The sequence below is a fragment of the Marmota flaviventris genome, chromosome 10 (assembly GCF_047511675.1).
Source record: "Marmota flaviventris isolate mMarFla1 chromosome 10, mMarFla1.hap1, whole genome shotgun sequence".
In the NCBI taxonomy this organism is placed as follows: domain Eukaryota; kingdom Metazoa; phylum Chordata; class Mammalia; order Rodentia; family Sciuridae; genus Marmota; species Marmota flaviventris.
Window position 1 is genome coordinate 72696470 of NC_092507.1, and position 15737 is coordinate 72712206.

The 15737-nt window shown below is 31.9% G+C and overlaps 1 protein-coding gene across 11 annotated transcripts in view; it reads right to left on the bottom strand.

Annotated features, from left to right (window-relative positions):
- Odf2l (outer dense fiber of sperm tails 2 like) overlaps positions 1-15737 on the bottom strand; it is a 40222-nt gene that overhangs the window by 14469 nt on the left and 10016 nt on the right. For 7 of the 11 annotated variants that reach the window (XM_071617998.1, XM_071618000.1, XM_071618002.1 and 4 more), the window contains 5 exons: positions 15320-15436; positions 11913-12098; positions 7230-7339; positions 6081-6216; positions 5049-5159 (listed from right to left, as the gene is read on the bottom strand). In XM_071617998.1, the coding sequence (XP_071474099.1) occupies positions 5049-5159; positions 6081-6216; positions 7230-7339; positions 11913-12098; positions 15320-15436 (660 nt within the window). The remainder of the gene's footprint in view (positions 1-5048; positions 5160-6080; positions 6217-7229; positions 7340-11912; positions 12099-15319; positions 15437-15737) is intronic. The other 4 variants (XM_027935186.2, XM_027935185.2, XM_071618004.1 and 1 more) reach the window with 1 other exon arrangement.

Consider the following 15737-nt stretch of genomic DNA (forward strand, 5'->3'; position numbering starts at 1 on the left):
TCTTTTTTTTTTTTTTTTTCCTGTCCATCCTGCTGCTTGAAACTTATCAACAAGTTGGAGTTGGTTGGAGTTCTAGAAGCCATTTGAATTATGAAGATAAAAGTCACAGTCCAGGGATGGCACAACAGAGTTAAAAAGAAGTTAAGGTCTCCAATGACATACCAACTCTGAACTGTCAAGTATGGACTTCTTTACTTAACAAACATATACTCCCACTTTATTTAAACCACTTTATTTGGTTTTTTGTTAGAGACAGTGAAGTTGAATCTTAGCAAATATAAGACTTGCTGAAATACAAAAGATTCTTTCCTAGAGGTGTTCATGTATTTTGTTTACTGAAGTTTCCATATATTCTAGCAAAGTTCATGTAATTTAGAAGATGAGAGAAATCAAGTTTGTAATTATAAAATATCAGCAAGGTTGTGTGCAGTATTTTCTTCCTTCCTTCATCCAAATTCTAATCCCTAATATTCCACTAAACTAGCTGTGTGATCTTCCTGGGTAAAGATTATTAATGTGCTTTATCAGAGAGTATACCCTAGATTAAATAGAATTAAAAAGTCTTCTTTTAGAGACCACATTTGTTTATTTCCCTTCCTTCCCAAGAAAAAGCTAATATAGAAATAATAATGTTTACAAATCCACTTAAAAAGAATGGACCATGAGCCATGAAACAAAAAAATATTTTTGACGCTTCTGGAAAACTGTTGACAGATTAATGAAGCAGGAAAGAATACAGCTAAGGAGGAAGCTCATGTACCTGTATAATCTAGAGAGGCACAGTGCTGAGGGCAAGAGTGGAATGTGTGTTAAAAGGATTAATTCAAAGTCTCCGAAGAGAATGATAACCACTACTACCACTAATACCCCTCTGCCATACTCAAGGAGGAATGCCTACAACCAGGCCTTTACCTCCGAAGAAATAAAAACAATGAAGGTTCTTCTCTAAAGAAATCGAGTTACCTTTCTGGGGAGAACCAGAACAGAAGAATGGTGTTGGTGACCCAGAGTAAAGATGCCTATGGTTATAGCATTATTTTAGGGCTACCAGGGAAACCGCTAGTTCCTCAACAGCTGAGAAAGTAAAGTAATATCTGTCAAGGAACAAAGACTAACCACATATTCAGATTGGCTTTTAATTGTCTATTTTCTCATTAGTGTTTCTATCATCTCATTTATAAATTCTTAAGTGCCACCAGATATTTGAATAAAGAGAGCAATATGAAAAAAAAGACCCCAATTAAAAAAAGATTCATTCCTTTTTTAAAAAAGTTTCATTTCTTATCTCAATAATTTTTTAGTTAAAAAGAAAAATACATGATCCAGAAGAAAAAATAAATTGGGAAAGTGAAAAAACTATTCTCATAAGTATTTTCAGATATTTGATGATAGGAACACTCAAAGAACACTAAAAAGACATTCTTGAGCGGTGGTACTCACCTACGGTCCTAGATACTAGAAGCTGAGGCACAAGGCATGTTGCCAAAGCCTGGGCAACACGAAAAGACTACCCCATTTGGAAAAAAAAGAAAACTTCGAAATTAAAATTTTGTAAGAAAGATAAAAATCAAGGAAATCTCCTAAAACATTAAACAAAAACCAGAGATGTAGAAACAGTACTGATCCAGTAGGAACAACAAATCATCAGTACTATCAGCAGTACATCTAGTAATAGAGACTCAAAAAGATGGAAAGGAGCAAGGGTATTACCAATTAAATAATACAAGAATTTTCCAAAGCAAAAGGATGTTAATCTTTGTATGTACAAGATCAATAAAGTACTTAGCAATGTGGACAAGAAGACAACATACCTAGAAAATGTGTTTGAAATTCCAAAACATCAAGGATAAAGGGATTTTTTTTAAAAAACTTCAATTAAAAATGTCACTACCAAGGAAAGAATCAGACTGTCAACAGATTTTCTCCACCAGCAACTCTAGAAGATAAAAAAGCAAAGCCATCAAAGCTTTGAGTAAAAATTCATCTCCCTTTAGGATTCTATAGTTGAAATCATTGACCAAAATGAGGACAGAATAAAGGCATTTTTTAGACATGTAAAAACTTTATGTTTACTTCCCTTTTCTTAAAGGAAAGTTTTAAAAAGGTATATTTCTGAAAAAAAAATGAGGAATAACAATAAAGACATCATCAGATCCAGGAAACAGCTGAACCATAAGAGCAGCCAAAGTCCAGCACAGCTTCTGGGCAGCAGGCCTGGAGACCAACCCATGAGCATCAAAACAGGAAGACAGAGGGTCTCAAGTAGAAGAGTCAAGGGAAAACAGGTTTTTCAGAGAACAGAAACATGATGAGAGTTTCAGGAAAAAACAAGGCTATGATAAGGGCAAAGAGCACAACAAGCAGACATTTGGAAATTCCAGGAAAAATTAAAAAGCTGGAAAAGAAAAAAACTTGTAAAGATTATTTGACAGTGTAATTAAAGAACAATTACGTATTCATTGTTGTCTGTGTTTAGAATTAATCCATACAAAGAGAATTTAAGAATACTGGACAAATTGTCAAGATTAACAGTACTGGCAACATAAAAAGAAACCGGGAGGTGAAAAGAGAAAAAAGATGAAGGGAAAAGTAGACATCAGTACCCTTACTAAACAGGAAGTCAATGCATATAATCTGTTTTGTGCTTCACATCTGTCCAGTGAAGCTCCCCCCCTCCGCCCCACTAGAAAGCAGAGGAATGATGCCAGTGTGACAAAAGAAGTCATTTTTGTTCTATTGCATTTTTTTCCAGCTTATAATAGTCTGCAACATCAAAAAAAAACATGAGCTGAATTAAAATGCACAAACGCAATTAAACATGCACACACACCTAGAGATGCACTGTACATAAAGCCAATATGCCCCAGGTTCTTCCTCTTCCTTCTGTGGTTATAAACCCTGTCCTGGAAGTGTTTATTGCATTTTGCCCTTATGTTAAGAATTTTGTGTCCCTAACAATCTTTTTTTAAACAATCTTTTTAAAAACTTCTTCTATCAACCCACCTTTATTAAAAAAAATAATAATAATAAAGTAAAGTAAGTCAATCCCCCCAAACTAAAGGTCAAATGTCCTCTCTGATACATGGATGCTAACACAAAAAAAGGGGTAGGAGAACAGAAGTTCTGTGGATTAGACAAAGGCGAATGACAGTAAGGGAGTGGGGATAGGAATAGGAAAGACAGTGGAATGAATCTAACCTGACTTTCCTAAGTAAGTATTTACTAACTGTTTTTATATGAGGAATTTAACATGTCTTTTTAAGTTGTCTGAGTATTTAGTCATTTTTGTTAGTGCCCTACTAATTAAAAAGTCAATATAAGTGACTAAATTTGATAAGACAAAATATTTATGGTGTATGGTTTAGAGATATACAGATAACCACCAGAAGAGCCCAAAATTGTAACTGTTTAGAGATTTAAAACTAGCTTCTCGAAGAACTGCAAATTAAAACCACTGATATCATTTTTATCTCTCAAATTAGTAAAAGTTATGAACAACAGATTTTATTTCTAGTGCTGATAAAGTATAGAGAATTAATAACATTGTTAGTGATCTAATTTTTTGAGAAAAAAATGTGGCAAAGCTATCTTTACAAATGTTTATATCCCTTGACCCAGTAATACCACATGTGGGAATCTAAGCTAAAGAAAATACAACAACAACAAAACCTTTATATATTAAAAAAAAAAGAATCAGAGCATTGTTTGTAAAAGTTAAAAAATTGAGAATAATGTAAATGTGATTTAGGGGAATACATATCACAAAGGGAATATATATCACAAAGCAATTACAAAGGATGCTTAGTGTTAAGTTTATACTTAATATTAAGTGTAAATATATTACTCTTCTGTAATATATTTTCCATTTTAAATTGAACAAAGCAAGACATATTTAGTGACAACTATGGAATAAAAACAAATTTTACAAAATGTGATTATCTTCAGGATATATGGAATCAATAGTTATTTTGTTCTTTTCCTTCTGTATTTCCATAGTTTCCAAGTTTGCTATAATGAATATGTATTCTTCCCTCAGAAGATAATACTAAATAATGAAGAGTAGAGCTATGCACTAAATAACTGAATTTCTTTTATAAAGAAAATAAGAAATCCATATTACCTAAAACAATGAACTTACAGAATTTTCTGAGAGAAAAGTTCTGTTTAGAGAATTTACTAATTCTGAATGTCACTGCTATTAAAAAAAAGTTAAGTACTTATGTGAGTTATAACTCTGATTTTAAAAAATCTTTCTTTACCAAATGTAGCCAAAATAATGATATTACTAAATAAGCTAAAGGTGAAAAAAGTAGAACCTTGCTACTTCCTGTCACATGTATCAACTAGATTCCTAACACTTCCTCCATTCATTCCCAAAGGACCACAGGCTGTTGCACTGTCAAGTTCAAGTCCTCCTTCAAATAAATTAAATCTCTCTACTTGGAACAAAATGGCCTTGAGCTTTATGAGCCTGACCTTGACCACTGACTTAAAGGAGACTGAAAATCAAGGTGAGGAAATATCAATATTATAAACCAACATAGGGAAAGGATCTTTCTGGCCTGGGTACAGCCACCTTTCTGTCATACACAGTAAGTAACCTTTAATTACTGTATACTACAGTACCTAAAAAATAGATTGGCCCTAGGAAAATATGCCAAAATTTACAATGGATTAAATTCTCTCTCCAGTACATGATGTTTTAGAGATATGAAGAAAGAAAATTTAGAAAGAGTAAAAGATATTTGATTTGTATCCAAATCCCTTCTGGAAATAATCTTTTTAAATAACAATTATGAAACTTAAAGCATGAAATACCATCATTTTATTAAAGCAATTTTCTTTGGTGATAATTTTTAAATCTTCTATATATTTTCTCATAAACAAATTCATAAAATCAGTCAATTGCATTTTTTATGTAATGTTTACATAATTCTAAACAGCCAATCATATATTTTTTTCTAAGAAAAAGAAATGAATACATTTATAATGAAAAAAATCACTTAGCTCTTTAAAAATGTAAGTTTGGCAGGCACCGTGGCACAAACCTGTAATTCCAGTGACTTGAGAGGCTGAGGCAGGAGGAACAAGTTCCAGAAAGACCTGCTCTCAAAATAAAAATAAAAAGGCTGGTGGTAGAGTGCCCCTGGTTTCAATCCCTAGTACCACACACAAAAAAAACGGTCTTAGTACTACTTCTCTTTTAACATTAAAAATCTTTTCCTCTCCAAATACCACACAAATTATAATATACATCTTAATACACAAAATAAATCTATATTGCTATATCTATTAGGTAATCTTAAATGCTATAATAAAATTACACTGTTATAAACACAGAAAAACAAGTCTCTCTAGAATGTACTTGTGTTGGATATTATGCTAATATATTATTTATCCTATACACACAAACTTTATTTCATTGTTCAAAATGATTATTTTCTGTCCTCCAAAAGTAGTATTATGAAACTGAAATTCATAGTGCCAGCATCTGGTTACATGTATCTCTTGGTGACTGAGAACTCAACTTCTTATTTCTCAGGAAAGTACAAAAATTTCTTCCCCTTCTCTTCTCTGGTACAAATACAAATCAATCACCCCTTGGATTTGACTCAGTTGGAAAATTCTTTCTGATTATAAAGCAGCCAAGAACATACTTTCTGGTTTCAAACAGACCAGGCTTGAGATTATATTCTAATGTAACCATGACACTTAGCAATAGTCTTACACATTAACGTAATTTTGGATGATTCACTTTATTGCTAAAACTAGAGAGTAAATAAATTTTCCTAAAGCTGAGGCAAAGAGATAGTTATTCAACTTCATAAGCTTTATGTTACACTGCTGAATACAATTTAAACATGTATCTGGGTATGTAACTATAAACAATTATATATAGATACATATACAAATGTGTGTGGATATAGCATATGCATACACACACACACAGGACAGATTTAGCAGTTGTCTACTGTAATACTCTAAGAGCCAGAGCAACAAACATGCAGAATCTCCAAGTTACTTCGACTAAGTGAAGTTGTCATTACATAATACACAACAGACAGACACACACTTAGTACCTTCAATTCCTTGTTTTCAAGACTCAGAGTTTCACTTTCATGTTCCATTGAGTGAAGTTTTCTAAGAATATCTTCACATGAATTTTTTCCATGGACTTCCATTTTCTTCAGGTCTTCCAAAAGATTAGTGATTTGCCTTTATAAAATCAATAATATATTTTATAAAAGTTATAAAAGTTTTCATTCAAGTAACATATCTTAAGTGTGTTTCTGAAATATATATAAATATACGTGCATATATATTTATATACACATGTATATGCACACACACAGACACCCAGGATGCACTGTTTCAAACAGGAAATACACAAAAAAGTTAACAGAACTCAGCAAGGGAGGAAATCTGGAAGGTTACTAGGTTACCAGAGTTACTTTGATTAGAATCAACTATCCATTGATGATGCCAATAAAAAATTATACAACAATCTCTCTGCTAGTCAATAAAATGTGTAAACTATCATTCACAGTTATACATGTCTGTTTCTCTCATTCGTATATATGTACATAAGCACATACTCTTTTAGGGATAAGTTGAAAGAAAGGATCAGGAAAGACAATGACAACCCATCTTCAGAAGCAAATTATATGTGTTAGTTTTCAATGATAAAAATGAACAGAACACATAGAAAACAAAAATAGTAAAAAAAAAAATTTAAGGGTTTGTTATTGTTAGTTTATCAGTAGTAAATTTCAAAGCATAAAATGTATGACTATTTAGTCATCAATTTTCTGTTATGCATTTAAGTCACTTTAATTAAGGAATAATTTTAGGATTTTCAGAGCATTTGTGTTATAAAGTTTGTTATATATTTTTACACATTCTTATTTGAAAAATATTTCCATTTAAGAAAAAATAGTATTAACATTTACTAAAAATAACATCACATACTCAAATATGAAGTACTAATTAATATGAAGTTAATAAATATGAAGTTCAAAATTATAAAACTGGGACACCAATGCACTTTTTATAATGAGTGATTATTTTTTTATTGTACAGTAAGAAAACTACAGAATTATAACAAAAATAAATCATGTTGCTAACACCTTTACTAAATGAAATACAGAAACATCAAAGAATCAACAACTCAAAAAGAAAGTAAAATGCTTCATACTAAACAGTAAAAAGATTCTAAATTCTTCTCTTACTTTTTCATTGTTTCGATCTGAACTTCCAATTCAGTTTTTTCTATTACAATTTTCTCATAATGATTTTTCCAGGCATTAGAAGCTGAAACCGTTTCAGACAACTTGGCTTCCTAAAAAAATACATAAAATACTCATCTCGCATTTTAAAAGTATTTTGTTAAGAGTCCTATATATATCTTCCAATAAAAGTGTGAAACAATCTTCCAATAAAGTGTGAAACTTTTTTTTTTTTTTTTTTAATTTTTTATTGTGGGTTGTTCAAAACATTACAAATTTCTTGACATATCATATTCCACACTTTGATTCAAGTGGGTTATGAACTCCCACCTTCACCCCATACACAGATTGCAGAATCACATCAGTTACACATCCATTGATTTACAAATTGCCATACTAGTGTCTGTTGTGCTCCGCTGCCTTTCCCATCCTCCACCCTCCCCCCTCCCCACCTCTCCCCTCCCCTCCCCTCCTCTCTCTCTACCTCCTCCACTGTATAACCCTGAGGGTCTCCTTCCATTACCATGCAATTTCCCTTCTCTCTCCCTTTCCCTCCCACCTCTCATCCCTGTTAAATGTTAATCTTCTTCTCCTGTTCTTCGTCCCTACACTGTTCTTAGTTACTCTCCTTATATCAAAGAAGACATTTGGCATTTGTTTTTTAGGGATTGGCTAGCTTCACTTAGCATAATCTGCTCTAATACCATCCATTTCCCTGTAAATTCTATGATTTTGTCATTTTTTAATGCAGAGTAATACTCCATTGTGTATAAATGCCACATTTTTTTTATCCATTCGTCTATTGAAGGGCATCTAGGTTGGTTCCACAGTCTTGCTATTGTGAACTGTGCTGCTATGAACATCGATGTAGCAGTGTCCCAAAATATCTTCAAAAAAAATAAAATACTTGGGAATCAACCTAACAAAAGAGGTGAAAGACTTATACAATGAAAACTACAGAACCCTAAAGAGAGAAATAGAAGAAGATCTTAGAAGATGGAAAAATATACCCTGTTCATGGATAGGCAGAACTAACATCATCAAAATGGCGATATTACCAAAAGTTCTCTATAGGTTTAATGCAATGCCAATCAAAATCCCATCGGCATTTCTTATAGAAATAGAGAAAGCAATCATGAAATTCATATGGAAAAATAAAAGACCCAGAATAGCAAAAACAATGCTAAGCAGGAAGTGTGAATCAGGCGGTATAGCGATACCAGACTTCAAACTATACTACAGAGCAATAGTAACAAAAACAGCATGGTACTGGTACCAAAACAGGCGGGTGGACCAATGGTACAGAATAGAGGACACAGAAACCAATCCACAAAACTACAACTATCTTATATTTGATAAAGGGGCTAAAAGCATGCAATGGAGGAAGGATAGCATCTTCAACAAATGGTGCTGGGAAAACTGGAAATCCATATGCAACAAAATGAAACTGAATCCCTTTCTCTCGCCATGCACAAAAGTGAATTCAAAATGGATCAAGGAGCTTGATATCAAATCAGAGACGCGCCATCTGATAGAAGAAAAAGTTGGCTACGATCTACAGTCGGTGGGGTCGGGCTCCAAATTCCTCAATAGGACACCCATAGCACAAAAGTTAATAACTAGAATCAACAAGTGAAACTTTTATTGTAGAAAATTTTAGTGTATAATTTTGAATACCGTAAAATTTTAAAGTAAACTTTAAAAAAAGTATCTATATTACTATCTTTTATTGATGGCAGTTCCAACTTAACATTTTAAAGGATGTTAATGCAACTATTTTTAACCAATAATTTGTAATTACAAAGGTAATTTCCTTTCTACTTATTATACTTTTCATTTTGCATTCCATATGCATAAGATGCAAACAACTAAATAAGCATCTAGATGGTGTACATAGAAACTATTCCCAATTCTACAACTCCATAGCATTTAATAATACAGCTTATTTATCTTTGTTATAATAATGTCACACTGTTTTTAGACATCATCCCTCTTGGTCATGTTTTAAACCAGTGTTCTGCTACTGTCAGCAAAGGGATGCAAGTGGCAGTGGTGGCTAATCCATTTTGAATATGAGCTTCCTGAGGTAGGGATTTTTGTCTGTTTTGCTCATTGTGGTAGGCCTATGATTTTGAGAGTGCCTGGAACAAAGCAAACACTAAAAAATAACTGTTGAACAGCTCTCACTAATTCACCCAAAGAGCTGAAGCCACTCTACCCTTGTCTACATTCTACAGAAGAACATCATTAGAGTACAAGTGTCAGTAATTATAAATCAGAAGACCCAGAAACAATGATGCCAACAGTTAAAATATGGATGCTTCCTTCTATTCTTTCCTCATTCATCTATTCACTGAAAAAGCACTCTGAACATCTACTATGTGCAAGGTATTGTTTGTCCATATTTTTCATGGTAATATTTCTGGTATGTGGAAAAAAACAGTATTCTATTTTCATATTTTGTGTAAAATGAAATTGAACATAAGTATAAGTTAGGTATAATATACATTATAAAGTGTGATTCCATGTAAGATTATAAATTAGATATTTAAAATTTTAATTATAAAAAGAAATTTATATATTACATATATAATTGTGACCTATAACTTGTGTGTGGTATGATACTTAATTAGTGTGACATTCCTAAACCAGTTAATGATGACGTTATCTTTTTAGAGAACTTTTTGAGATGGCCTACCTTTTTTCTTTGCTTTAAAGAAATGGCACATATCTCAACCACTAGAAACAAGTTAAGTCCTGTGTAATTTTCAAAAAAGGAAATGGGTAATTCTTCTGTATGCAGAATTATAAGACTTTTAATATTCTAGTCTCTAAGTACTAAATGTAGGATCAGTTCTTCCCAGCACTTTCAAAATCCTCCTTTCTTCTTTCATCTGCTCTTATAAACATGCAGACACACAGCAAAAGCCCTTCCACTCCTCCCTCTACTGCATTGAAATTGCTTCTGAACTGGGTAACTAGTGACTTTCTATCAACCATAGACCACAAGCCCTTCCAAATCGTCACTCTCCTTGATTTCTCTGTGCTACCTGTATGAATGTGTGATGACATCTTATTAGGCACTGTATGAATGTGTGATGACATCTTATTAAATGATTATTTAGTTCCTGTTGCTAAACTCTTCATGTTTTGGACTTAAAGGGATACATTTTAAATAACAGTATTCTCAGGGCACTGTGATAAACAAGCTCATACTATCTGGGACTTATATTCTAGTAGACGAAAACAGAAAAAAGAAAGATGAGGTGGGAGAAGAGGAGACAACCACAAAAAAATGAGATGGCAATAAATGCAATGAAAAAAAAAACATAAAGTAATATGAGTAATTATTGTAGGATAACTTATAATAGTCAGGGAAGGTATCTCTGAAGATATAGTAACCTGAATGATTAAAACAAGAACCAAATATAATGAGCTGGCAAAGAACATTAAAGCCTGAGGAAGCAGCAAACAAACAAACTCCAACAACTCCATGCATTAGAGGAAAAGAAAGGAGACAGAAAGGCAAAATGTAGCCTCGACGTATACTGTATGCTGACCTATGTTTTCTCATGTATCTCTCCCTATCATGTAAGATAAACGGTATCATTATACAGATAGAGGAAATTGAAACTTGGAGAGGTTAAGTTCCTTATCTAATGTCACAGAGTTCACAAGTGGAGGAGCATTTCTACACTAAGACATGAGGCTATTTCAATAGGAAAACCTCAAGAATGTTAACGACTCAATTAGTTTTTGCCACTTAAGAATACCTTCAAGCAATCAACTAGATCTACAGCCTTCTGGACTTTAAACCTTGTTTCCAATCCTTCTATCTAGATAAATTCCAATGAATATGGTTTAAACATTAGACTTTAAAATGTTAACACGAACTTATAAAATATTGTTAATTTGAAGAAGCTTTTATATAGGTCTGTTTTCACTTCTAAAAGCCTCTAATAATTCTAACTTAAGTTCTTCAGAGGTGGGATACTAGTGGTGCATTAATAAGAAAAAATAATTAGTTGGTAATTGAATAAATGTAACAATTTGTCAAAAACAACAAAGTGTTAAGGCTACTTTTCTACTCTGTACTATACACAAAGATATCTTTCACATGGTGTGTTTACGTCAGCATATGGTTTTAAATGCATTACAGAGATGAAATGAAGTAAATTACTGAATAAAATCATATGGTCTAATAACATAAATCAGCACTTCCCCAAACTGATATTTCTCAGAACCAGTTCCAAGAGTTGCTTTGTGGCAAAAGAAGAGTTCTGTGGTTATATAAATGTGGGAAACTCTTAGTTCAATAACCACAGTACACTGTGTTTCTGAACGCCTTCTCAAGGCCTTTAATACAGTAATGTTCACTGTAACTTTCCAAAGGGAAACATGTGTGAAGCCTTACCCTGAGTGGGCTACAGAAGCTTTATGTGCATGTATGTAGGATACACTTAACAATTCCTGTAAGTAAAATCCCCAAAGAAATGCTGATATAATCCAATAGGCAAATTTGGATATTTTATGTAATCTTTCAGAATAAAAGATTAAAGCAAGTAGGATAAGTAAAGATTTTCCTATTTATCAATAGTGTTAAAAGAAGAATAAAACAATTACACATCATGGCATTAACAACATAAATTAAGTACATAAATCTATGTAAAAAAAATGTATGCTTACCTGATCTTTGATCTGAGAAGTAAGGTATTCAATATCTCCTGTAAAATGATTAAGCCTTTGTTTGTAAATTTTAGAAGCCTTTTTTAGAGCTATAGTTGTTTGCCTACTTGCTTCTTTCACTGCTGTAGTCTCATCTTTGTTTGTCTTGAGTTGCAAGTTCCATTTAGCTATCTTGATTTCTAAGTCCTAAAAAAGTATTAGCAACAATTAAATTATTTCAGAACTCTAATGTTCATATGAACATTATAAAACACATATATTATCTTCCACATATATTTTATCAAAACAACTAATCATAAGATTTACAAAACAGGAAAACAGTGAAGGAGACTGTACCAATGCTTCTTTATAACCAGTTAAGTAATCCAAATTTTAAATATTTAAGCCTATGGAAAATTAATAACATTATTAAAGAGACTAAACTGTGATTAACTAGGACACTTTTTTAGTTCACATCTAGAACATGACACAAAGTACCAGTTTTAGAAACTAGTTTTAGAAAGCATAATTGAGCTGGAAATGATTTAAATAATAGGTATGCAAAGCTCAAAGGGAAGTGGTAGCTTCCCAAATATAATGATATTCTTCTGTCTGAAAGATAAAAGTGTAAAGAAGATATGATGGAAATCTATGAAGGGTACAGATGAGATAAACATAGACTTATTTACAAAATTTCAATTTGCTGGAATAAGGAGGCATGCCACTAGAAAGAGCTACATTAAGGACAATAAAATTACTGTTTTACTCAAAGAGTTATAAATTTATGAAAGTAATGACTGATTTTAAGACCAGACAAGTTTAGATAAATTACTGACTATCAGATCCATAATGTCAGTAAAGGTAAAAAGGTATTGGAAGGCTGGCTTCTATCCACTGAGTGTTAACAGGCTTGACCATCTCTTTGACATCTTTTGGTAAAATGAGACAGAATAATAGCCTAGGTGGAAGAAAGATCTTATCCAGAGTAACAACTTTTGTTTTTTTATTTCAAAAGTTTTAAGATATTGTATTTAAAGTTTTTGAGTGTTAAGTATATGAGAATGTAAACACTTAGGATTTTAATGCTTTTACAGTTTGAAAGCTAGGTAACATCAAAAACAATGTGGATTTATTAGATAACTTGGATTTTAGTCTCTCCCATTTCTCAATTATTCTAATTAAAAAAATTCAGAGGAGTCACAGTAAAAGATGGGGCTTTTCAACTTAACTTTATGATCAATAAAAACTATGCTTCTTAACTTTCACTTAAAATAGAAATTAAGAAGTACATCTTTAGATTTGACCCCTGTGGAGAGAGATTGGGGAAACTAAAAGATGCGGCAACATGTTGTTGAATTGTTTTCAAAAACATACCTAAAACAACAACAACAACAACAAATCCCGTGAAACATTGTAATAGTTGGGTAAAAACAAGGAAGAGCAGAACAGCAAGTCCATGGAAAGAGAAAGGAACATCCACAGAAAATACAATTGCCATTCCTCTAAAAAGCCACAGGGTGTCAGTCACACACCATGAAGAGTTGCTACACAAGGGAAAAAATGTTTACACATAAAAAGTGAAATTGAAGTGGCTGCAAGCATATTTTCTCACTAGTTTTGCCAAATCTCACACTTAAGCACTATAAAGGAGTATAATAAAACTATTATTTTTACAATTTCAAAATAACAACTCAGTCATTTGCCAAATGGACACATAGTTCAAAAGTTATATACTGATGCCTATTATATAATTATTCTCTATATCTTCTAAAAATATAAAATATAAAAATATCTCAATGGTAGTTGCCAAATTACAAAGATTTAGATGGAAAAAGTGGTTCAAAGCATCTTTGGGAGAGTTCTTGGAGAAATACAACATACACTTAAAGGACCCAATTCAACAAATAGACTCAAGAAGAGTAAAAAACAAGGATTATTCCAACCTAAATTCATTGTATTCTCTTAAAAAGTAAAACAGAACAAAATGTTAAGCCTAAAATCAAAGAACTAAATTCTGGTCACTGATTACTTAATGCTTTAAATTACAAAGAATAAGTATGATAAGCAAGTAGAAAAATCAATATCCTAAGGAAACTTCTTATAATCATTTCTTAACAGTAGTGTTTTTGAAAATGAATGTGAACTCAAAGTATTAGGAGAATGTTATGGCAAAATCTCTGGATTTTAGCCTTATGTTCTTTCTCCAAATTATGGATATAAAAAATGTTTGTTAAGCTTAACTTTAAAAATAATTTAATATTTTATTTTTAAATGAAATATTTTTTTAAAAACTTTCCAACTACCTTTTGAGCATATAATTAAAAATTGTGTGACATAAATTGGCAAAGATAACTACCTGACATACTAACTCACAATTATTCTCTTGTGTTTACCAAACAGAGCACTGCAATACCAAATCCACCTCATCTGCAGTGTCCTAGGATACCAATGCAAAGGACACAAGGATCTCTAGGGAGAAGGTGCTTAAAAAAGCAAGCAAGGGGAAACAAGCAACAAAATTTACATCTTCCATAAACATTCTCAATGTCCTCTTGAAGGGCAAAAGCTTTTTGTCATTAAAGAAAAAACTTTTAAAGGCCAGAGCACAGTTTTGAAATATGTGCTGCACAGTTGCAGACATCTGGTATGAGTCAGGAGTCTAAATGCAATCAGACTTCTAACTAGAAGTACTCATGTTCGGTGGAGTTTGGGTCTGTATACTTCTGCAGAGATGGGACCACTATTCCTTTGCCTTTGTCAAAAATAATGACAATAGATCGAGTTAGGTTGTGATACATGATGACAACTTGAAATAATTATCTCAAAGTGATTGTGATTCAAACAGAACAATTAAAACAAAAATTCCCTTTAATTTTATGGTTACAAGGTTATATAACAAGAAAATTACTCAATTATCTGAATATTAAAGCTAGATTAACTAATTTTAAAATTATTATAATTAATAACAAAAAATGTAATGACTGTTTATTAAATATGTGTGAGAATATGTATGTACACATGTAGAGATATAAAAAAAGACTGGAATAATATACACCAAAAAATTAACATTGGTTTTGGTGGTTTAAAGTTGTTTATATTTTTTCCTTTATCTTTTCCACACTTTACATAATTTCTACAATAAACATAAGTTAACTGTATCTTGAGAAAGATTTTGAAAGTAATTAAATTTCTACAAATCCTTCCTAGACAGGTATTAAAAAGAAATGGCATTTTCATATTGAGATTTGGATCCAAGTCAGAAGGTCTAGGAATCTTATGATCAGGATTTACCTTCAATATGGATTTCCCATGGCAACACTGAAATTGAATTCTTTTATAATCGTTATATTTCATAACTAAGGAATAGATTTTATAGTTCTTATTAATTTTATCTCTTAAATTTAAAAAATAGTTAAGTAATTTATAACCTTCATGTATTCTTTCAACTTATCATTCTCTGCTTCCCTTTTATGAATCTGGAGCTGTAGTCTTTCATGTACTAGTTTCACTGCCTGAGATAAACGGTTTGCTTTCAAAGTATTTTCCTATAACAGAGAAAAAAGAACAAACAAAAACGTTATTTGCTATAATCCCCAATACCTTTAATTTTACCACAAATGAAGACACTCTAAAAAGCTGATAAAAAGCAAAGTCCTGCTTTACATAAACTGCTGCCTCATTATATTTCATGTAAAATCAGGAGTTTTCTTCCCACATTTAATTTGATGTCTCCTAATAATTATCTTTTTAAATATTTCCATCTGTCCTGATAAGTAAAATTATAGGTATATCTAAAATGCTACTATTTATACCAAAATTCCTTAATTTGAATTCCAAAATTCTAAA